General features: G+C 50.0%; 1 protein-coding gene across 10 annotated transcripts in view; it reads left to right on the forward strand.

The window, feature by feature from the left end:
* The window catches only part of BCOR (BCL6 corepressor), an 82,543-nt gene that overhangs the window by 37,262 nt on the left and 22,945 nt on the right, over window positions 1-22,336 (forward strand). For 3 of the 10 annotated variants that reach the window (XM_030475147.1, XM_030475130.1, XM_030475139.1), the window contains exons 2-8: window positions 5,575-5,705; window positions 7,134-7,212; window positions 8,121-10,952; window positions 11,649-11,702; window positions 12,144-12,327; window positions 20,249-20,530; window positions 20,931-21,284. In XM_030475147.1, the coding sequence (XP_030331007.1) occupies window positions 5,620-5,705; window positions 7,134-7,212; window positions 8,121-10,952; window positions 11,649-11,702; window positions 12,144-12,327; window positions 20,249-20,530; window positions 20,931-21,284 (3,871 nt within the window). In that variant the 5' untranslated portion in view covers window positions 5,575-5,619. Of the gene's footprint in view, window positions 1-5,571; window positions 5,706-7,133; window positions 7,213-8,120; window positions 10,953-11,648; window positions 11,703-12,143; window positions 12,328-20,248; window positions 20,531-20,930; window positions 21,285-22,336 lie in introns of all 10 variants that reach the window. The other 7 variants (XM_030475155.1, XM_030475164.1, XM_030475178.1 and 4 more) reach the window with 6 other exon arrangements.

Raw genomic sequence — 22,336 nt, forward strand, 5'->3', positions numbered from 1 at the left:
GGGCGTGCAGGGGAGGAAACCCCCGCTCCCTCTGGGTCCCCCCCCGGCGAGGGCAGCCCGCGGAGCGCAGCCCACGGCGAGCGCTGAGGACGGAGGCATCGCCTGTGTCGTAGCGGGGGGGGTGTGTGTGTGTGGAGCGGTGGGGGGGGGCGGGAGCCGTAGTGGCAGTGCGGGGCTGCCGTTGCGGCGGACGGGATCGGTGTTTCCCGCGAATCCCCGGGAAATCCTTCATGCAGCGATGCCTCGAAGTTGGGTACCAGCCGCCTCGTCCCCCCCTGCCTTCCGGTGTGTGTGCGCGCCTTCCTATCGTGCCCCGCCGATGCGTTTTAATTGGGGGGGGGGGCGGGGAATGGGGGCGAGGGCGCCCACCCTGCAGTGCCCCGTACCCTTCAGGTGTGGTGGGCATCGCCGTGTACCGGGGCAGCCTTGTGCGTCCCCGCTTCTCCCGGGCCGCCCCAAGGAGGCGTGTGTCTAGGGGTGCGGGTCTTTCCCCGGAGCCCACACGGCACTGCCTGCCGCGGAGGGAGCCCCGGGGGAAAGCGGCCAGGGTTATTTGAAGGATCGCCAGCCATTTTAACTTTCCCTTATTGGCCTCCTCCCCCGCCCCCTTCCCCAGTTCCTAGGGCTTATCATTAATTGAAAACTTTTTTTTTCCTCCCCCCTTTTTTTTTCCCCCTTCTTTCCCTTCTTGGCTGCCGCCGGCGCTGAGAGCGATGCGATGATTCGCCTCGCAGCATATGGGAAAGGGGGAAAGCGCCGCTGCCGCTGCGACTCAGCGACTGTCTGTGTGCAGGGTCCAAGGCGTGACAGGCGGTGCGGGGGGAACTCCCCCCGCCTCCGAGCCCCGCTGCGGGCGGAGGAGGAGGAGGAGGGGAGGGGAGTCTCCGCCGGGCCGGAGCCAGGCCCGGGGCGGCGGTGGCGGGTGGATGCCCCGCCGGTGCTCGCGCTGGCTCGGCGGCCCCGGCTGCCCTCGGACGGCTCTGCCGCGTAGTGTTTACACGGCACAAAGTCCCGGTCGCCGTCCGACGCGTGACGGTGTGGGAGCCCCGGTGGGACAACGGGGACACACGACGGGGACATGACGGGGGTGGCTGCGGCAGGAGCCTTAAAATAGACGCCGTCCCCCCTTACGCTGCCTGCACCGAAATGCACTACTGTCGTGCATGACTCAATATGTATTTTAAATCGGTTTAGCGATCTCGCTGGTGCATTGTGCTTTAGCTTTATGGTTAAATGAAATGCCACACGTCCCGGGTAAAGGTCAAACTTCTTCTCTAATCCGCGGATCCGTGCGGCGGCTACTTAGTCTGCAGTTTCCTCCTCTGGGTTACAGGACGTGGCACTAGTGGTGATGCCGTGTGGAGATGGCAAAAAATAACTCACGCTGTAGATAGATGTATGTGTGTTTTTTAAAGCGCAGCCACCCCTGTTCTTTAAGCACTTGTCTAATATTAGATCGCTGGCTGCTGCCAGAGCTTTATACGGCGCATTGTAAACGGTGCAGCAATACGGTGCCTCTGAAGTCTCCTTTCTCTCGGCGGCATTGCGCGTTGTTTTTTAGAACTTGAAAATATGTTAAGTCGGAGGTACAAGATGAACGAGGTGCCTGAACACATTCATAAGCAGCTGCCCGTATTTAAGCTTATAAATACCCTACGAGCACTGTCCTTTAAATCAAGCTCCAGATGAACAGGTTGAGGGCTAATCGAAGTAGATCACTACGAGTCCCTGATTGCTTTTCACTCCTCTCGCAGGGATTTTCACATATCTAGAAATGATCCTTTCAGTGGCCTGGAAGCGGGTGGCGACGGGGGGTGTGTGTGTGGGGGGGTGATCAGAGCTGGGCAATTTATTGCCTCGGGTTTAATTTCCGAAGGGCCGGGTTGTTTGCCCAAGCGCCCGCCGCTCCGTCGGTTCCACGGGCGCTCATAGACTTAGGGGTGGGGTTTTTTCCCTGTTTTTTCACCCTCGCAGCCCTCCCCGCCGGCTGCCGTTGCGCTGCTGCTGCCGCCGCCGCCGCTGCTGCTGGCTCTGTGGCTTGCGCAGTGGAAACTGGCGGGCTGCCAGGCAGAGCTCGGAGGTGGAAAAGAGTAAAGGCGCCAAAAGGGAACTCGTGCGCCGCTGCAGTTCTCCTCCCACCCCGCTTCCTGGCTCGCTACAGCCGCCGGGCCCGCAGGGCTTCCTCTATACCCCCCCGCCGACTTTCACCTCACTCGCCGCCGGGCACCCCGAGGCCGAGCAGGGGATGTGGAGGGCGAAAGAGGCTGCCCCGGGCCGGGCGGTGCTGCCCTCCCCATCTCTTTTCCCCGGAGCCACGGAGAAGCGGCGTCTTCCTCCTCTTCCCCCCCGCGGGCATAGGGTTTTTCTCGTTTCCACGCCAGGAGTGTGTTAACAAAACTTTGCTGCTGCTGCTGCTGCTGGCGTCAATGGCTGCCAAAAGTCTGTTGACGTTGCGAGGGAGACCCAAACGTTTCCCTTTTTAATCAGCTGCCCAAACAGCGCGGTGTGTGTCTCTGCCTGCCGCTGCGGCGCGGGGCCGTGGGTGCTCCCGGCACGGCACGGCTCGGCACAGCGCGGCACGCCGGGGCCCCGCTCGGCACCACGCCGGGAGGCAGGTTAGTGCTTGCAGGCGCTTTTCACAACTGGTTTCACACGGCGGCATCGCTGCGGAACCGCGTGTGTGTTGCGCGTCTCTCCCCCTCCCTCCCCGCCTCCCTCCTTCTCTCCCTCCCTCCTTCCCTCCTCCGTGCATCACCGTCTATATTTAGCTGCAAATGGCTTTATCGGCCAGACACCTCCCGGAGGAAATGCCGTTCGCTCTCCGGCGGCCGAGCCCCGCTCCGTTCCGCACCCTGCCGCGCAGCTCAGCGCAGGGGGCCTGGGGGGAGGGGGAGCTGCGGCACCCTGGGGTACGCTGACAGCGGCGGGGCTGGGGGGTGGCGCGACGGGAGGGGAGGAGGAGCAGGAAAGGAGAGGGGGAGAGACGTGTCCTCGGTTTCCTCCGTGCACCGGGACGCTCAGCCTGCCGTCGGGGTTGCATAACGGGGCCGGTTGCGGCCACTCCCGCGGAAGCTAGGTATAAATAGGAGCAGTGCTCCCCCGGCCCCCCCCCCCCCATCCCGTCCCCGCATTGCGGAGGGCTTGTGGAGCTGCTGGCGTTTGGCTGAGCCGGCTGAGCCTCATGCGAGCTGCCGGCCTCGACGGTCATCCGCTTGCAGGGAGATAGGAGGAAGAGGGAAGGGGCGTGCGAAGAGTTAAAAGTCTGCTGCTCCTTGCAATGAAATTATGGCTGGCAGTGGCGCCGCTGCTCGTTCAGCAGACCTCCACTTTTAAACAGTTCACAAGAAGTTCATCAGGGCGGTGATTATAGCTGCACACACGTGCACCCGGGGCGGTGAGCGCCAAGGGCGGCTTTGGGGAAGGGGCTGGCAGCTGTCGGGGCGCGGGCTCTGACCCGCCTGGATGGGCCCCACGACATCCTACCACCTCTCCGTGCCCTTCCTCATGGTGGGCTTTGCCCTGCTCCAGGGGTGGTGGTGGGATGTGGGGCCTCCGGATCACCCACTGCTGTGGCTGGGGAAGCTCTCGGCCCCCTTTGCAACTTCAGCATTTCGCTATCTGCACGTCAGGGGATTGACGGGCTCTAATTCAGGCACTGCTCCTTATCTTAATGATACACTTCCACCAAGGAAACCAGGCAGGCGCAGGCGGCCCCTCCAAGGAGCAGCGGGGGGTTGGTCTCGTGTGCCGCTGAGGCCCGTGTCCTCTGAGCCGGTGTCCGTCTCTCATGGATGAGGCAGCGCACGGGGCGGCTACTAACCTTACGTAAACCCCTAAATCACTCTCGCCATGCTGCTGCTGCCTCTATTGAAAACATTACGAGCGGCGCATCTGGAAACCAGTAAATCTGTCCAGAAACCGTCTTTCCAGTGAAATAATTCCTTTTGAATGATAGCACAGTATCTAATCTCAGTGGATTTTTGTTTCCTCACAGCGATTTTTGTGGACTTCATTAGGGAAAGCTAACCGTTGTGGAGGCAGGAGGATCAACATGCCGTTTCATTAATATACATTTGTTCCAGACGTGGAGTTCTGCACAAAAGGCCTCTCTGAGGGGAGAAAAAAGTGTTGGGGAACAAGGCTTTCCTGCCGTTTCAGCTCTTAAACCTCTCTGAACGTGTGTGAAGTATTGTGTTAAAGGCCCAATCTGGGCTTCTTCCCCATTAAATGCCAAAGTGATCATTTGCATATTTTGTAGCCTGACAAAGGAAATGAGTTTGCTGGGGAAGCATGGATGCGTTGGGAGACGCTAGGCATTAAACTCCCAGTGGTCAATCGCCCGTTACTGGCTTGTGTGTGTGTGTGTGTGTAAGAGGAGTATCATGCCTCCCGCTTAAAGGTTTCTATTTTTGTGAGAGAGGAAGAGCTGAGGGATATCCTGTGCATTAAAGGCTCCCCCTACTTATTAACCCAGCATTTAGCAGCAGGATGCAGGCTGAAGCTCAGTCAAAAGAAACGACTCAACCTCCGAAGAGCAATTAAAATCTTGCACTGGAATAAATCATGCGCCGCGATAATCCTGTTAATAAAACGCAGCTTGTCCTGACACTTCGCTCATGCAGCAAACTAGGATTTAATGCGAGCGGAGGTGGCGTTAGGCAAGGTACAGGGGAGGAAAAGCCTTTCCCTCTCCACTGCTGGATGCGAAATGCAGTTACCTTTCACCTGCCTCTCTGGCTGCGCACGGCGCCGATCCTCTCGGACTGCTAATACTTCTCCAGCGAGCCCGCTAATGATTTCTTTCCCTGGAGTGAGCAGGCATCATTGAATTACTGAAAGCACTCGTAGCAGCAGCAGCAGCGGCAGCGGCAGCAGCAGCTCCGATGCAGAACCCGCCAGGGCTCCGTGCTTAATCAAATCAAGGGGTGGGGAGCTCGCCAACCCACTTACTATTTTTAACCCCTTTCTCCAAGTTAGTCATGTGCAGACACTAAAGGAGAGTTTTTTTATTTAGATCCCTTCTGTAGCGGTGTCTCTTCAGTTTTAAGTCCCCGCGTGAAAGCTTTATCAACAATCAGCACAGCTAGTACACATGGGATGTGGCTGTTCTTGCTCCGCGCTCCTGCGCCTTCCTAATGCAGGGCTTTTGTGAGCGCATGTGGGTAGTTTGGCATGTTCCCTCAGCCTGTGGGGTCTCCCTCCCTGCTTCAGCCTGTGTGAAATGAATGTTTGGAGACCAGCATGTACTTGGCCAGCTGAGTCATTTCTTGTGGAAATGAAATGCAGCGGAGAAACTTTTGTTTGTCGATAGCTTGGAATGATTCTTAATTTTCTGGATGTGCGCTGGGGAAAAGATCCATCTCCTCTGACCTATAAATGCCCTCAATTTGCTCCTTTATTGCAGGGTATCTCCCTTAGCGGTTAACGTAGGCAGCTCGCTCCCCGCACCAATCCTGCATTCATTATTAATTACCCGGAGGGAGGCTGGCTGCTCTGTCGCGATGTTTGCACTACCTCCTAGACAAATCTGCTCAACTTTTTTTTTCCTCTTTTTCCTTTTTATTTTTTTAGTAGAATATAAAAACCGTGAAGAAAAGCGGTGATTTTTAAGAAGACGTCATGCTTTCTGCAACTCCCCTGTATGGCAACGTTCATAGCTGGATGAGCAATGAAAGGGTCCGCATGTGTGGAATTAATGAAGACAGGTAAATATTTAAGCTTCTGGCAAGTTAAACCACACTGTAATTCTGCAGCGTGAGGTCTCGGAGTTTGCTCGCTCCTCTAATACTGGAGCAGATAGCTTGCTGCCTTGCATTGAGATCAGCCCAGCTTGGAGGGAGGGCAGGGGGGAGAAACAAGACGTGCCTGAGAACAGTAGAGTAGCCGCTGATTTACTATTTAACAGGCAACCTGGGTCAGTGAAGCAGGGACGCCCTTTAAAGAGATTACTCCCCGAAGCAGCCTTTAAATGCGCTTTTACAATTAATTTATTAATTCATATTTGTGAAGGGGAATTAAACCAAATAGCGCACGTGTTCTTGCGATGACTCTGCGGAAGAGGGGCTTCTGCAAGTGACTTGGTGTTCCCTGCCTTTGGACCAACAGCTTGTCCTGTGAAATAGGAACAGCGGCCTTCCCATCCCCCACAAGCAAATCTCTCTTCCTCTCCACCTTTTTTTTTCCCTGCTGAATATCATTCATTTGATGATTAAAATTACAGTCTTTATGACACTGAGCAGGAGCTGCAGGTACACCTGTGGTTCTCTGTGCCAGTTTTGTATGGTTTCAGTGTTTTTCTGTCTTCTCTTTGAGCCTGCGTTCTCGCTCTTTTGTGAAAAGGCTCTGAGAAGCTGGGGGAAGTTTTTGGTCTTGTAGAGAATACTATTTGCAAACATGCACTGAAGGAAAATGGCCAAATGTCTCACTTTACTTCCACACCCTCCCTCCCCACTTGTCTCCCGGTTATTTAGGGATAATAATTTTATGTGTTGCTTGCAGGAAAGGTGAATCTTTTTAAAAACAGATCCATTAAAATCACATTTCTGCTTAAAGGTGATGATGTGCCTTTAAGCACTTTGATTGAAAGTTCTTCTGGGTAATGCCGAAACTTTCCTTCTGCTACATGTCAGCGATTTTTATCCCTGGGATTTGAAATTTGGCACTAAGGTATATTCTTTATCGGTGCTTTCTGTGGTAACAAGTCCCAGTGCTGCAACACTAGTATGGCACAGATGTGCAGCTCCCTCTTTAGCATGGAACAGCTGACATTCATATGATATTAGCATGTGTGTTTTAATTTTTTCCTCAGCAGTGTTTATGGATGGTACATGAGGAGGGTATGTCTAAAATGGCATTTTCTCTCCTTGGAAAAAGAGAAGGGCAACAGGCAAAAGAGAAGATGCTGACAAAAATCACTTGTGTTGGAAGAGGCTGCTCTGAGATGTGCTTGGGTGTGCTCTTGGTGTTAAAACCCCTTATGCTTATTTTCAAATACTCAGTGCTTTTCTAAAGAAAGATAAATATGGTATCATACGGGACTTCTCTAGGGGAATCAAAATATGGAGGTGATACATCTCATACTGATCTGAGATGCACAGGATGCTTTCAAGTAGTAAGCTTCTATTTTTTAATAGGAAAATTCCCGTTAATGATGGCGATGCACCGAAAAGCAGACTGGAGTTGAGGGAAGAAAATCACCTGAATCACAGTGTGGTAAGAAGTTAATAGGTTCATGGTGCGGCTGAATCTGTGCCTGTCCTCCCCATCCTGCCTCCTACTCCTGGGTGTCCCTGGGGGTTATTACGTGATCCACTTGGGGAAATGATTAAAACACCTTTCTCTTGCAGCTCTAGCTGGGCTTGGGCACATGCAAGCGGTTTCTGTGAAACAGTGAAATGGAGCCTTATTTATCTTGTTAATCTCTTGACGCTGACTTTGTGGTGTGTTTTGTTGTATGATGTCATGTTCTTACTTCCGCTCTGCTATGAATTATGTTCTGCAGCATACCTGAATGTGTAACGAAAATAGTTCATGTAAGCATTACGTACATCAATGTTTCAACAAAGTTGGTGGTTTTCTCCTTTGTGCATACACTGAGAGTGGCAAGTGGGGAAGAAACTCTATGGCAGACCTTTCTTCTTGTGCACCCTCAGACACCTTGCCCCATGAATCGTGTGGTGGTGGCAAGCTGTGGCGGGAGGAGAGGTCCTGGATGAAGAGGAGAGGAGGCTCTCTATCCTTCTCTTCCTGCCTTCCGTGCCACAGCCCACATCCTCTTGTGCTGGCAGGGCTGGGGCTGAGGAGCCAGTTGCTGCACAGGAGTGGTGCTACTGAGCATCATCTCTGGGCCACTTCTGGCTGCTTGGGCTGTGGGTCCTCATGCCTTTGTTTCTAGCCTGTGAGTTTTGGATGTGGAGACATTTGTGTTGGTATTTGTGGTGATATATATTGCTCCATAGGTTCCTGTTCTCCCATTTTCCAGTGTGATCAGCCTTTGTACGTTTTCATGATGAGCAGTGTGTTTGCATTGGTATTGTTTCTCTTCCAAAATGCTGATGTATCTGCTTGAGTGGAATCTTGTTAGTGAAATGTGAAAGTAACATACTTCTTGTTCTGTAAAGGTGGATGCGGCTACAGCACATCGCATTGACAGTCTCGCAGCTCTGAGTATGGACAGGTCTGGACTCATGCGAGAAGGACTCAGAGTCCCCAGTAGTATTGTCTATTCCAGCTTGTGTGGACTCGGCTCGGAAAAATCACGGGATGCTACGAGTTCAATAGCTGGGCTCGGATTTACTCCTGAAAGAAATCCAGAGATACAGTTTAAATCTAACCCCCCCGAAGCGGTAGAAAGCGCAGCTGTCTCTGGAAAAGCCCCGAACGGCTTCAGCGCTATATACAAAACACCTCCTGGAATACAAAAAACCTCTGCTGTTCCGACAGGGGAGACACTGGGTTTGGACCGAGCTGCGGGTGACAGGCAGAGTCCCCTCGGTGTCAATGGTGCTAGTTACCTAAGGCTGCCCTGGGTAAACCCCTATATGGAGAGCGCAACGCCCACCATATACCCTTTCCTTGACTCACCAAATAAGTATTCGTTGAACATGTACAAGGCATTGCTACCTCAGCAGTCCACCTACAGCTTGCCACAGCACCTGGCTTACTCACCCGTGTGTACGAACGGTGAGCGTTTTTTATACCTGCCGCCCTCCCACTACGTTGCCCCTCACATCCCTTCGTCGCTGGCGTCGCCCATGAGGCTCTCGACCGCTTCGGCTTCACCGGCGATCCCGCCGTTGGTGCACTGTCCGGATAAGAGCTTGTCGTGGAAGATGGGTGTCAGCCCTGGCAACCCCGTCGACACACATGCCTACCCCCACATCCAGAGCAGCAAGCAGCCCCGGGTCCCTACCGCCAAGCCGGCCCCCACCAACATCCCGGCAGATCCCACGCTCCTGCTGCCACACTCGCCCCGGCCGTCCCCGCGCCTCCCCCTGCCCGCCCAGGTTGGGGATGCGTACGCCGATTTCCACAAACACTTCCCCAGGATTACCACTTCTCCCTCCTCTGCCGTTACCCTCCCAAAGCCCTACGTGAATGTCGGAGGCGAATTTCCACCCTCCCGCCTGTCCAACGGGAAGCTTCCCAAAGGCAGCGATGCCGGGGAGGCACCCCCGCCGGCTGCCCCCCATGTGCGGAAAGCTGGCCATGACCGGAAAGACGGCAGGTCCCCTCCGCTCCTGGAAAAGCAGACCCCGACTAAAGACGTTGCCGACAAACCACTGGACTTGTCGGCAAAAGTCGTCGATGCGGAAACCACTGGCAAGTTGGACCACAGTAAGAAAATGACGCCGACGGTGCTGGTGCATGGCAGAGCGGGAGGGGGGACGCACTTGCCCGGCAGTGAAATCATACAGAAAGAAACTGTTTCTCCCGGGAATGGCTGCCCCATCTACAGGCCTGAAATTATCAGCACGGCGCCATCCTCCTGGATTGTTCCTGGTCCCAGTCCCAACGAGGAGAGCGGGAAGAGTGTCCAGCTGAAAAACAAGGCTTTGGACTGGGTGATCCCACAGCAGCGGAGCTCCTCCTGCCCCAGGATGGGTGGCACGGAGGCGGTCGTTGGCAGCATTTCGGCAACGGTGTCGGCAGGGGGGCGGCCGGCGTCGGCGTCACCAGCTCCCAACGCCAACATGGATTGCGCCAAGACAGCCAGGAGCTCTGCGGAGAGCACCGCGTCAGTTATACAGCATGTCGGGCAGCCTGTCGCCACCCCTGCGAAACACAGCAGTAAGGTGGCCAAATCCTGCAGCCAGGAAGCCAACTTCAAGGCAAGCGAGACTGCCCTGGCTTCCAGCCCCATCTTCCTGCCTCCTAATGAAGCATTTCGCTCCCCACCTCTGCCCTACCCCAGGAGTTACCTCCCATACCCGGTGCCGGAGGGAATAGCCATCAGCCCTCTGTCCCTCCATGGGAAAGGACACGTGTATCCGCACCCTGTCTTGCTGCCCAATGGCAGCCTCTACCCCGGCCACCTGGCTCCCAAACCCGGCCTTCCCTACAGCCTGCCGGCGGGTCGAGGGGAGTTCATGACCTACCAAGATGCGCTGGGGATGGGCATGGTGCACCCCATGCTGCTGCAGCATTCAGCTTTGGAGATCAATAAAGAGGAGAAGGTGGAAAGGAGGTCACGGTCTCATGAGAGAGTCCGCTACGAGGACCCGGCTCTGCGGGGCCGGCTGCCAGAGCTCCTGGAGAGCAGCGGGAAGATGCATTTTGAAGTACCCAGTGACAAGAGTGTGAAATTGCACCAGAGCTCCAGCCACAGTAAAAACTCATCCAAAAGTGACAAACACCTCTTCCCAGATCTTCTGCGAGACGAGCAAGAGGCTAAAAGCGAACCAAACGTAACGAAAGCCAGCTTTGCTGCAGAAAGCAGTAATCAGGCTAATGACCCTACAAAGCACAAGGTAGAGCAGACGTCGCAGCACAGAGATTTTATTGTAATGAGAGAGGAGTTTGGAAGAAATAATGATCTTCACGAAACCTATAATTTCAAGCAAGCCCAGAGTTCGTCGGTGTTCAGCTTAAGGAAAGAAGATTTATCTGTGAGCCAGCCTAAAGAGAGAGTGGCGGTCCAGCCTTCGCCCACTTACTTGGAAGGCGCTCACGAGAGTGATGCTCCAGCTCTGGCTTTTGGCAAGGTGCAGGAGGACGCGAAGCCGTTCTGCATGGGAACAGCACCGCCGAGTATTGACACCAGCCAGACCTATACCAAAGACGGAGCTGACGATGCAGAATCTGCCGATGGCAAAATACTGAAACCCAAGCCGTCAAAGTTGGCCAAGAGGATCGCGAACTCTGCCGGTTACGTAGGTGATCGATTCAAGTGTGTGACGACCGAGCTGTATGCGGACTCCAGCCAGCTCAGCCGGGAGCAGCGGGCGTTGCAGGTGAGTCCGCGCGGTCCAACGGCCGCCGCGCTTTGTGTCGTTATTTCTGTATGGCAAGTCGCAGTCAAGTTTTAAAGTTGAGAGAAGCGACGCAGGTGGGGAGATCAGGAGGTGTTTTTGTCAGGGTGTACTCGCCAGAAAAACGTGTTGAAATAGCAGAGTAAGCTTGTTAATGAGAGTGAGGCGATATAAAGAATAGTATGTATGGTTTTTACCTATGTACGCGCTAGTAAGCTTTAAAGGGCTTTTACTAAGATCTGGTGAAAATGTTAATGTGCGTGTGAAATGTTTGTGCAATTACGGAGGGGAGTCGGACAGGTGTGCATGTTACCTTGGCGCTTGCGATGGCTGTAATTTCTCAGCTGGCCTGTAGTGCCAGCTAGCAAAGCGTACCCAGAAGTTGTGATTAGCATGCCAAATGTGCCGCTTGACGGAGAGGAGTTGCAGCCATGTATTAGCGGGACTCAGGCAATGTTTGCGCCAAGCAAACGCGTAGGGAAGAGTAGGAGCGGTACTGAGGTTGATGCTGAGGGATGACAGATACTGTATAGGAATATCCTTAAGGTATTTTACTTTAAATGAAGGGATGAGTTAAGCCAAATTGTTTTGCATTGTTAAGAAAAGAATTGGTTTATGCTTATAAAAATGGATGAAATTATCTAAATGATCCATTGAGTGCCCATTTTAATTACATAGATGGAAGGATTACAAGAGGACAGTATTTTATGTCTACCTGCTGCTTACTGTGAGGTCAGTTCTTCAAATTTTTATTACTAGACTCTTACATAAACCTTTGAGTTAAATTTCATTTCCAAATACACAAAGGGAAGTTTGTGGGCCATGGTCGTCTTTATTCATTATACGGTTTTGTGTTGTTTTTATTTTCTTTTTCTTTTCTTTTTGTTTTTGTCTCTTTTTACCTCCAAAATGGAATGTTTTTTGTTTTATATACAGTATACATTTATATATATCTTTTATATATATACTTATATATGAAAGAATTGTGTGGTTATTTGCATTAGATGCTAGAACATTGTTTTACAACTCAGGTGTGTTAAGCTCCTACCCTAGCTATCTATCTGAAAGCTTGGTTTTGAGCCGATTATTCTTTGGAAATGCTTTCATATAAGGTAAGGCAAATGAAGTCGCTTTTATGGCAAGACTTTTTTTTCATATCAATTCTCTTTCTAGCGTGCAATGATGCGCTTCTCAGAGTTGGAGATGAAAGAGAGAGAAGGCCAAACAGCTACCAAAGACTCAGAGGTCTGCAGATTCAGCCAGGCAGACTGGGAAAACTTGAAAGGAAACAGTGAAAAGAAGCCAAAGCCTGTCTCTCTGGAAGATGCCATTGCTGACCAAAATGACAATGACAGATGTAAGCGAATTTAGATGGCTTTCTGAAGCGCGTACGTGTGTCTTTATGCTGCGGCAGCTTGCGGCAAAGCCGCGTGGGCAGCGTAATCTTTGTGTTCTTGGGGTGTTGCTTGTTAAAGTCACTGACCTCAGGCTCTGCAGGTAGGGAGCTGCCATGGCTGGGGGCTCTCTGTGCTTGTTTTGGGGTCTGCAAGTTACTGGTTACAGTTGTACCTGCTTTTCAGCAGACAGTTAACTGTCAGTGAAATGACAGCCTTAAGGAGATTGTCCTTAATTGTGGATGGGATACCACAGCAACAAGGGAAGGCAAAGGTCCAAGGTTGTATTTTAAATGCAAAAAGGAAGTGGGGGAGAGAGAGAGGCAAAGAAGAGTTCAGCTTCCTGAAGTTGCTGTAGTGCTGGGAGATGCCAGTATTGTAGCATTCAGGTAAAGCAAGGATGGGGGACAGAAGGGTGGTGGAGAGTGGGAAAGGATGTGATCTGCCAGGCTGGCTTATCCATAAAAGCTGGCTGTAAAACTCCAGACGATTAGAATCTGTTTTGCCTGGGTGACTTCTTGCTGCAGTGGCTATGGGGGTGTGCAGCAGGTCCTCATGGGCTGGCGGGGGGCTGCAAAATTCACATGGGACTGGCTGCTCCCTGCAGGCTGGGGCAAGGTGTTGGAGGACTATGGAAAACGCATGCTAGTGACATTGTCCTAAAAGTAAGAGAAATTTCAGGAAATAAATGGTATTAAGGGATTTTTATTTTTTTTTTATACTGTGTGCAAGAAAAATAACTTTTTTTTAAAACTTTTAGTGAGCATGTGGCTTCCATCAATTTCCCATTTTTTTTTCTTTTACCTATATGACTAAGGAATGGATCAGTTCCTCCTGCCGCTACTTTGTTTTGAACAACTTGGGGAAAAAAAACCCAACTATGCTGAAAGTATTGCAAAACAAGAGGAAACACTGCAGGCTGCATTGTGTGTGTGTATGTGCACGTGTAAAGCAGTGGTTGAGTGTGCTCTTCTGTAGGTGGAGATTCATGACTAGGGCTAGTAGAAAATTTTGTTCAGGCAATTTAATAACTTTGAATTATCGTTCTGGTCTTTGGTTAATGCTTTTGGCAGAGAGCATGCTGGTCAGTCGTACTTGCTCGGTTATTCACCTAAATCAAGTTACTGTGGTATTGCTGTCACTGAAATAACAGCCTCAACAAAAATAAGCCTGGCAAAATAGCAAGGGCAAGTTTTAACCGTGGAAGTAGAGAAAGTACTAGGGTGGGGAGAGGCAGGCTGAGCTCCTGGCAGCCAGGCAGGCTTTCCCTTCTCTAAGCGATACTGAGGCAGATTTTGGGAGGAAGACACAGGTGCCTTTGCTGTCCCTGTGCTAAAGGCAAGAGCTCGCCAGGATGCTGCCCTGGTTCTCTCTTGCTCCTCAGAGGGCTCAGGGTGCCCTGGTGATGTCCTCTGTTAAATCTCACCCTGGGTATGCTGGAAAGCATAAAGAACAGCAGAGCGGTGGGGTCCTGCCAGCTTTTTCTGGCTGCTGGGCAAGAGGGGTCCCAGGGGATGAGAGGGGGACGGTGGTCTGTGGGGTAGGGGTCGGCACAGGGCAGGGAGGGAGAGTCTGCTTAGCGGGGCTGTTGGGAGGAAGAGCACTAGAGCATCGTTGTTTGCTGAAACAGCCCCTTGCCATCCTTGCAAAAGGCTGAATACGGTGCATCATTAAATTCATCATTTAGTGAGGTCTGCAGCACTTGAATCTGCTGGCTAAAGTGTGTTTGAGACTATTAAATAACTGTTGGAAGCAGGGAAAGTATGTTCAGTCTTACATTAGTACGTTTCTCTCCTCTACTAATTAGCTCTAACTTAACAAGCTCTTTCAGAGTTGAGTGGAAGGTCTGAACTCCTAAAGGTGCAGATGTGTTCTGCTGAGGGAGCTCCTCTTCTGTATGCCTGCCTGTACAGCAGCAAATACTTACCAGTACAGACTCAGGTCTCAGTAAGTTTTTTGTTGTGGTGGTTCACCTCCTGCCCCTTGGGACAGCAGCTGATAAATCAGGAAGCCGAGTTTCACACTTCTTGAATGCCGCTAGTGTAGTGGCTTGGGCTCTGGTGGGGCTTGAGCCGTCAGTGGTCGTGATGCATCTCTCACTATGCAACTAGCAAAGGGGTGATGTGTTCTGCCTGCTCTTCCCTTCGTTCTTCGCTAGCGAGAGCCAGGGCTATTTACCTCTTGCTTTCCCTTTTCCTCCAATTTCTCATCACGCTGTTGGTGCATTTGGCTTTAAAGCTCTTGAACGGGAACTAGCTGACTGTTTGCAACCTCTTCCGTTTTCCTTTTTGCCTCCTGCAAGTGATCTAGCTGCTGAAAAGATGTTTCACCTTGTTTTATGTATTGTTTATCCAGTGCTGTCTAAAATCAAAGCAGTGTGCCTTTACGTATGCGCGCGGGAGATCTAGGAGCAAAACCGGCGAGCTGTTGGGCATGAGCACTTCACCTGCCTGGTGTTGGTGGGGAAGAGGAAAACCACAACCGAAACTGTGATTTTAGCACGGAGCCGGCTCGTGGGGTTCTGTGCTGCTGCATTGGCGTGGAGTGCAGGAGCCCATTGGGCCCTAGCAGCTGCTCACCCCCTGGGCTCCTCTAAATCTACCATTGCAATGACAACAACAACAACAAAAGGCTAAATAACAGGCAGGTGATGCTTACAGAGGCATCTGATGGCATGGAAACTCCTTTATTTAGCTTGCTCTGGGACCTGCTCATTTTCCTAGCTGTACGGCTTATGTGTGGATGGACTTTTTTTGGAAGTAAATGAAGGCACCCTATCAAATTCCTTAAACTTTTCCTCTGACTTGGCGGTGCGTGGCTTTGCCATACCAAGAGTCTTCTTAAGCTCCATCGTGCCTTCTGGAGAAGAGTAAAAAGATGGGGTTTTGTTCTTTGTTTTTATTTTTTCCATTTTCTGTTTTTTAAAAAAGGCCCAATTTAAGGGAGGTAGCCGTGTTAGCTAATTAATGAGCAATTAAAGCCAAGGAGTAGAGTAGAAGTGCTTTAATTCTTTCCCACCTCGTTTGGGTTTTGCCGGGTGTTCTGAGAGCAGCCGTGAAGCTGCTTTGTTGCCAAGGTGACTCGTAAATGTTGCTGAGGCGATGCTGCTCTGATGCATTTCCATAGCACAAACATGATAAATTATGGGATGCATATGTCATGAGTCATAGGATTGTTCAGAGATCAAGTGATTTAAGCTATTGGCATGGACACTCGCGTCAATACGGGCATGTGATGATCGCATGTCGGTTCATAACCAAGCTCTTGTAGCGGTATTGAAAATCATACCCGAGTGTGGAAGATTGTGTAAATTCTACAAGCTCTGAATTTCTTGATTGGGAAGCGTGATTTTACCTGTTTATCTAATTTTCTAAGAGGAAGACACTGCCCGTTTAAATCTGAGCTGGGAAAAATAAAACCTGATCTGTTAAAAGCCTGATCTTAAGGCGTGAGGTCATGAGGAAAAAGTTAAACCAGTTTCTATGTGTGAAAGTAAATGGTGTAATGTGCCAAAGCCTTTAGAGCTGGTGTTCAGCGTCAGAGCAGGGCGCTGGTGTCCCTTTGCATGGTAATCCCCTGCTTTTCAATCCAGGCTGTGTGTATACCTGAACAAATGAAAGATGGAGACAGTAAACATGTCCTTTGCCCTGGTCAGTTATTACCTTCCTGCAACAGGACATAGTGCAAAAAGAAAAAGGGGAGGAAACAAAAGCCAGTGCAGGGAGAATGGCGGTTGCTTGTTTGTGCAGCGTGCTAGGCTTAGGCAGCAGGAAAGAAATGTGGAAAGCTCCCAAGCAGAGGTACGTGGAGGGAAAAATGAACTCGTCTGGGTTCCCTCTGCCCCATGGGGTACTCAGAATTGGATGCTGAAGGTGACTTCATGGAATTTCTTACTGTTGTGATCTTCATGCTGAATACTGGGTTTTAGCATTTGGATAGTCATTACCATCCTTGGATGAATAAAGGGTGCCTCTATAAGTGAGCGCAATGAGAGGTTGCTCCAGGGAAGAGGAAAGGCTGTTTTTAGCTGCCATGTTATTTGAACAAAAGAATTGCAGCCTAAACACTAAGATGTGTTTCCTTGTTTGCATCGCATGGGAGGGCCTGGTCTCAAGCAGCTGACAGCAACAGGAAGATGGAAAAACGAAGGAAAGTTTTTTTTGTGCGTAGCGTGTTTGTGCGTGTGTGTAACTGTTTCTCGTGAGATTGTAGCCCATGCACTAGGGAGGAGATACTGCTTCAGGCAGAAACCATATGTGAAGAAGCATCTTCTTTAATTCTTCCTTGTTTCTAGACTGGTAGGACAGTGAGAAATGGTTTGAGTTGTTGGTGCTGGTTCTCACAGCTGGTGTGACACTGGGAAATGCTGGAGGCTTGAGGAAGGAACACATTTAAGGGTTTAATCTCCTTACTCATCGAGGTGTGTTGCTATGAGAACTCAGCATTTATCCTGTGTTTCTGGCTACCTCGTCACTGCTTGAATAATGATGATATGAAAACTCCCAAGTATTTTGTTGTTGTTTTCTTCCTAGCATGGAGAAAAGGATGTTGTAGATACATGGCAGGGGGGAACAAAAACAAATAAATTCTCAATGCCCTTGTTGGGCTCGCACGATATGCTTATGTTGCTGTGCCTCGTGTTGACATTTATATCTTAATTTGGGGAGACATTGCATCTGATCTGGGTTGCTTGCAAAACAGTTTGAGGACAGGGTGGAATCTGGTGGTAAAATATTAATAGAGCCTGCACCCCGTAGGCAGCCACTGCTCTGCCAAGGGGAAAAACCTCTGGACATGCAGTGTGTCCGTACAAGCTGCGTACGGAGCCTGACAGCCTGTGGGTTATGCTGTGTCCCAAGCAGCGACTGACCTTTGTTCTTCCGTGGTGAAAATCCGGCTGTGGAAGAGGCGGGGAGCATCGGCAGCGGAGCAGCCAGGCAAGGACGCGTCCTGCATGGCTCCATGGCTTCGCTGTCCTCCTGTGTCGATGCAGGATGATTACACAACCCGGATTAACATGTGGAGATGTCACTGCTCTAATGGCCTTAACTGCATCTAGGGGGATGGATTTTAGAGGCGCGTGTGCAGCGGGCAGTCCTCGAGAGGGGTTTCTGGCTCAGCAGCCAAAGAGATGTAGCTCTGGTTGCCTCAGGGGTCCCCCTCAGATGTGACCAGAGAGCAGAGGCAAATGTGTTGCAGAGCTGCTGGCAGCGAGGGCTTTCTGGATAAACTTCAATAGGTGTGTGCTGCTCTCCCCAGCACGTGGAGCCCCGGAGAAATACTGATAGTGACAAACTGTTAGCGAGGCTACAGCAAATGTCTCTCCCCTCCTTTTGATTCGTTAGCACGGACAGTCTGAGTGAGCAGCGCTTGGCATCCTTGTGCCGAGGTCTCTTGCAGATAGAGAAGGAATTAATCTGCAGCGGGTTGCTTTCGGTGGTGGCAGGCTGGAATTAGCTTGCTGTTTCCTGCGAGCCCCAAAGATTAAGACTGTCAACCCTTCCACCCCCCCAGCCTGCTACTTCCTCTGACCCTGCAAAAGCTTCTCTGGGAATTGGTCAGGATGTGCCTGCCTTTTCTCAGGCTAGATAGGGTTAGGAGCAGGAAAGCTGTCCTGATCTAGTGACTCTTAACATGAACCATGGCGTGTAGCTGTTGGTACTGCTGGAGACGCAAAGGCTGTAAACAGTGGGAGTGTGGCAGAGAGTGCCCTTACCTCATCTATTTAGGGAAACTGACCATATAAGTATTATTCCCTTATGAAAGGGGGGAAAATAGCAGACAGCATAAAAAATGTAAAATGGAATTGGAGACAGTAATTTCTAAAGTGATACTTAAAACGTGGCTGGTCTAGCTTCTTTTATGCTGTGTGAAACGGGACTGCCGGTGCTCTTGGTGTGGTTATAGGATACAGCTGTTGGGCAGCATCTTCATGCCAGATGTGCAAGCATGGGGTGTTGCCAGATTCATTCTGGTTCAGGAGGACACTGGCGATTTATAGGCATAATCACAATAAGCTGAGATACCTGTTTTCTGCAACATGTCTGCATTGCTGGCTGGAAGTGTGACAAACTGCGTTTTAAAGTCTTGAAGGGAGCAGGTGTTGGCCAGACGGCCTTGTGGAGAGGAGCATTGCCAAACAGCAGAATGGCCCGAGCGTCCCGCTTGCCTGGAAAAAGTCTACTTCTGTTTTGATTTTTCTTGGCCAGATATCTTCTGCTGTTTCATAAAGCAGCCCTGCAGGCAGCTTCCCAAGCAGCGTAAAAATGATGGTGGGGTGCCTGCAAACATGTCCAGAACCCTAGGTACTACTTGGAGCCATTTCCAAGTTGTGGTGACGAATGATCTCATGAGAGTTCTCCCGCTCCTAGCCTTCCATTGGTGACAAGAGATACTTCAAGGACAGTTGCAAAACCAGAAAGTGTTGGCAGAGCTGTAGGAAGGTGCTCTCAAGGTTAGGTGGGATAGAGTTGGGCTGCATCCAGGGGCTGTCAGTGCTTGGATGATGGTGTGGTGGGTCTTGAGTGGACAGGAGGGGAAAGTGGGCTGCAGGGGATCAACATCTGCCTTGGTGAGGGGGAAGAGCAGAAGCTGAGGGCCAGGCTGCACAGGGGAGGAGGCTGAGTAAGGATGGGCAGGGAAGGGAAACTGAGCTGTCAGGAGTACGGGTAGGAAACTAGCAGATGAGTTTGCAAGAAGGGAGATGGGAGAAGGAGGAAGAGCAAGGAGGAGGAAGAGGAAAAGAGACAGTGAGCCATGCAGAAGGAGGACAGAGCATACAGTTTGCCTAACAGCGGCAGATGTGCAGAAAGAGTACTGGTCAGCCAGGAGGGCTAAAACACGTGGGAAAACCAACTTGTTTGTGAGACTTGTAAATAGGAAGCTGATTAACAGTTCAGGTTTCAGTCTGTACCATGTGTCTGCCTAACCGTGCCTCAGCTAGTTTGGGTTAAACCCAAGAAAATAATACCTATTCAAGGTGATGATTATGTGTCACATTTAAAATTGCTTAAGGTATCGCTAAATTTGGGGCAACACTATCGGAGAGGGGAAGCAGAAGTTAGGGCAGGCATGGCAACATGGAGTGTTTTTGTGGCTAATTTGTCAGACTGGTTTCTAGTAAGCTTTTCATAGCTCGCTGCTGCTGGAAATATTCCCTGAAAAAAGTGAGGTCTTTTTTAAGAGGAGGTGACCGAGATCATGTGATGTACAGTGACTGGCTGATTACTTGAAGTGAGTGAACCTTTTTATAACCTTGGACTCAAGTAGTGCTTTTTGCAAAATATCACAGCTATTCTTGGTGGTATTCCCGTGTACGTGTGTGCGTGCTCCATATCCCATTTATATCTCCAGAAGAAGGGACAAATGCTTTTAAGTCAGACTCAGCAGTTTAATGCAAGAAGTTAGGGAAGAAGTAGGAATTAGCGAAAGACTTAATACTTTAGTATCATCAAACAGTATTTTTGAAAACAAAGTCATTGCAAAGTGGAGTTTGCATTATTTACCATGTTTTTGTGGGGTGAGGCTGCTTTCTGAAAAGGGTCTGTGCTTTTGATATCCAAAGATGTTTCTTTATTTGAAATAGCGTATTGTGATGTTTCTATGGATATAGGTATTTTGAATATTGTACTTCTTAAATGGATGTAAAAACAACAGAAAGTGTCGTGCTTATGGGGGTTTTGTACTTAACTGGTGAGAAAACTGCTGCCTTAGGCTGACCAGAGGAGGCTTGTTCCAAAGTACAATTTTGTGTTTATTTGCATGCCTCATGAGGCATACATAAGTCACGATGGAGATGACTCTGAAGAGATCAGAGAGCATAGCTTGCTCACAATGAATTGTTTTGTATTTATTAGGTCGTGGTGTTTGTTTTTTTGTTTTTAGGCAACTTTACTAGTACAGAAAACAACCAAGGTCACTTTCTTGAAACTCCAGAGGAAAAAGATCTCTCAAATGAGAAATGTTATTTAGAGAGACATTCTATATATGAAAAAGCGGAAGACCAGTCAACAGCAGATATTGGCCAACATCCATGTCCACGTCTGGACAGGAAGCGTAAACACTCTGGTGAGAGAGTGCAAAATGATGGCAGCCAAAATGAAAGCTTTGTGGATGAACTGCAGGATGAACTTATATCAAAAGCAAAAAAGAAGAAGAACTCCAAAGGTAAGACAGCATTTTGCTTTGGTCTCTCTTAAGGAATGTCTTGTGAAAGGAACGTCCCTTTGGCTTAATGTGTTTCCATTTTTGAACTTGATAGTTACTAATGTGAGCACTGTCATTTCACTTTAAATTATATATATATATTTATATATGTATGTATATATATGTGTGTATATATATGTATATATATAAAAATCTTGGTATATAAGGGTAAAGCACTAGTCATTGGACACTGTAGCCACAGCAGTGCAAGTTACTGTAGTGCATGTAACCCTTAATGAGCAAACCTTTAAAATGCATAGTGTGGTGGTAAAGCTGAGACTATATGCCCCGAAAGTGAAATGTAGCTTTTGTTTTAAGTTGAGGGGGCTTTTTGATTAATTTTTAGTTATTTTTCCATTAGATGACTGGCCTGAGAGGGAAATGACAAACAATTCCTCTAACCACTTAGAAGAGCCCAATTGTAATGAGGTGACCAACCTGAAGGTGTGCATTGAATTAACAGGGCTCCATCCCAAAAAGCAGCGTCACCTGCAGCATCTTAGGGAACTATGGGAGCAGCAGGTGTCACCAGAGAGATCCCCGTCCGGCAAGTTGGGCCGGCAAAGCAGGAAAGATTTAGCTGAGGCTGTTCAGCCAGAGGCCACTGCAAAGGTCAAAGACTTCACAGAAGAAAGGCACACCAAGAAAAGGTCAGAGGCCAAAAGCAATAGAAGTTGGTCTGAAGAGTCCCTCAAAACAAGTGACAATGAACAAGGTATGCAGAGACTACTAGGGAAACCAGCTGGCTTTAGCATTTACAGTGACGCATGCTGCCACCGATGTTAAGGAATTGTCGAGAGCTTTTTTTTTATTATTATTAAAACATTATATATATATTTCTGTAGATGTCCATTTGTATAAGGACTGACACCTCCTCTTTAAGTATTGCATTGTAGCTGATATTTGGTAGACCAGAACATGTGTTTGTGTATGTGTGTGTAACTGTGTTTGTGCATGTGTGTGTGTGTGTGTGTGCGTTTTGGCTTTAAATACTCTTTCATAGATAACGTGAAGATGAAGTTTATGTCTCTAGAGGAGAGCTGGGTGGGGGGGCATGCAATGCGGGCATATTTCTGGGTGAGGGAGGGAGTGAACAGGCTGCTAGTTGGTTTAAGAGCGTTTAACCAGATGTAGGATTCGAGGGGCTATGACCCTCTGAAACACAGTTAGCAGCTCTTGATCTCGGGAACCCAACGCCTCCAGCACCCTCAGCACTGCTGGGTTTCCCTGCCTTTCGCAGGGCATATTGCTCTAGAGCAAAGCTCATCCTCCTCCCAAAGAGGATGCTTTGCTTGTTCACGTGAGCATGTCCTGTAAACCCCTGTGGCCCCACTCCCTGGCCCCCAGGCAGAGATCTTCCCAGCAGCTCTCTGCTAAGGGTCACTTCCTCAAAGCACATCTTTCTTTGACTTGTTTCCAGCTGCTTCTTTCCCCCTCACTCTGCTTCCTCCTTTTCCTCATCCTCTCTCTCCTTTCTGCTCGTTCCCTATCCTGGGGGAGAGCCCATGGAGGCAATCTGCCAGATTTTATCTTTGGACAGACAGGTCACTCTCCTGTCCCTGCTGTGCTCTGCCCCCAGGCACATTGTCTGCTCTGCTGCTTTTCCCCTTCCCTGTGACATACTGCTGTAGCTTGTCTGGAGAACTGGTGGGGAATGGCAGCGTGCAGCTCAAGTAGCTGATACCTCTTAATGTGTCCCCTACACCTCATCGTGAATCCCCATATCCTCTGTGCAGAGCAGGGAGCCCTTGTCTCCTCTTTCAGCTT

The sequence above is a fragment of the Strigops habroptila genome, chromosome 2 (assembly GCF_004027225.2).
Source record: "Strigops habroptila isolate Jane chromosome 2, bStrHab1.2.pri, whole genome shotgun sequence".
NCBI lineage: Eukaryota > Metazoa > Chordata > Aves > Psittaciformes > Psittacidae > Strigops > Strigops habroptila.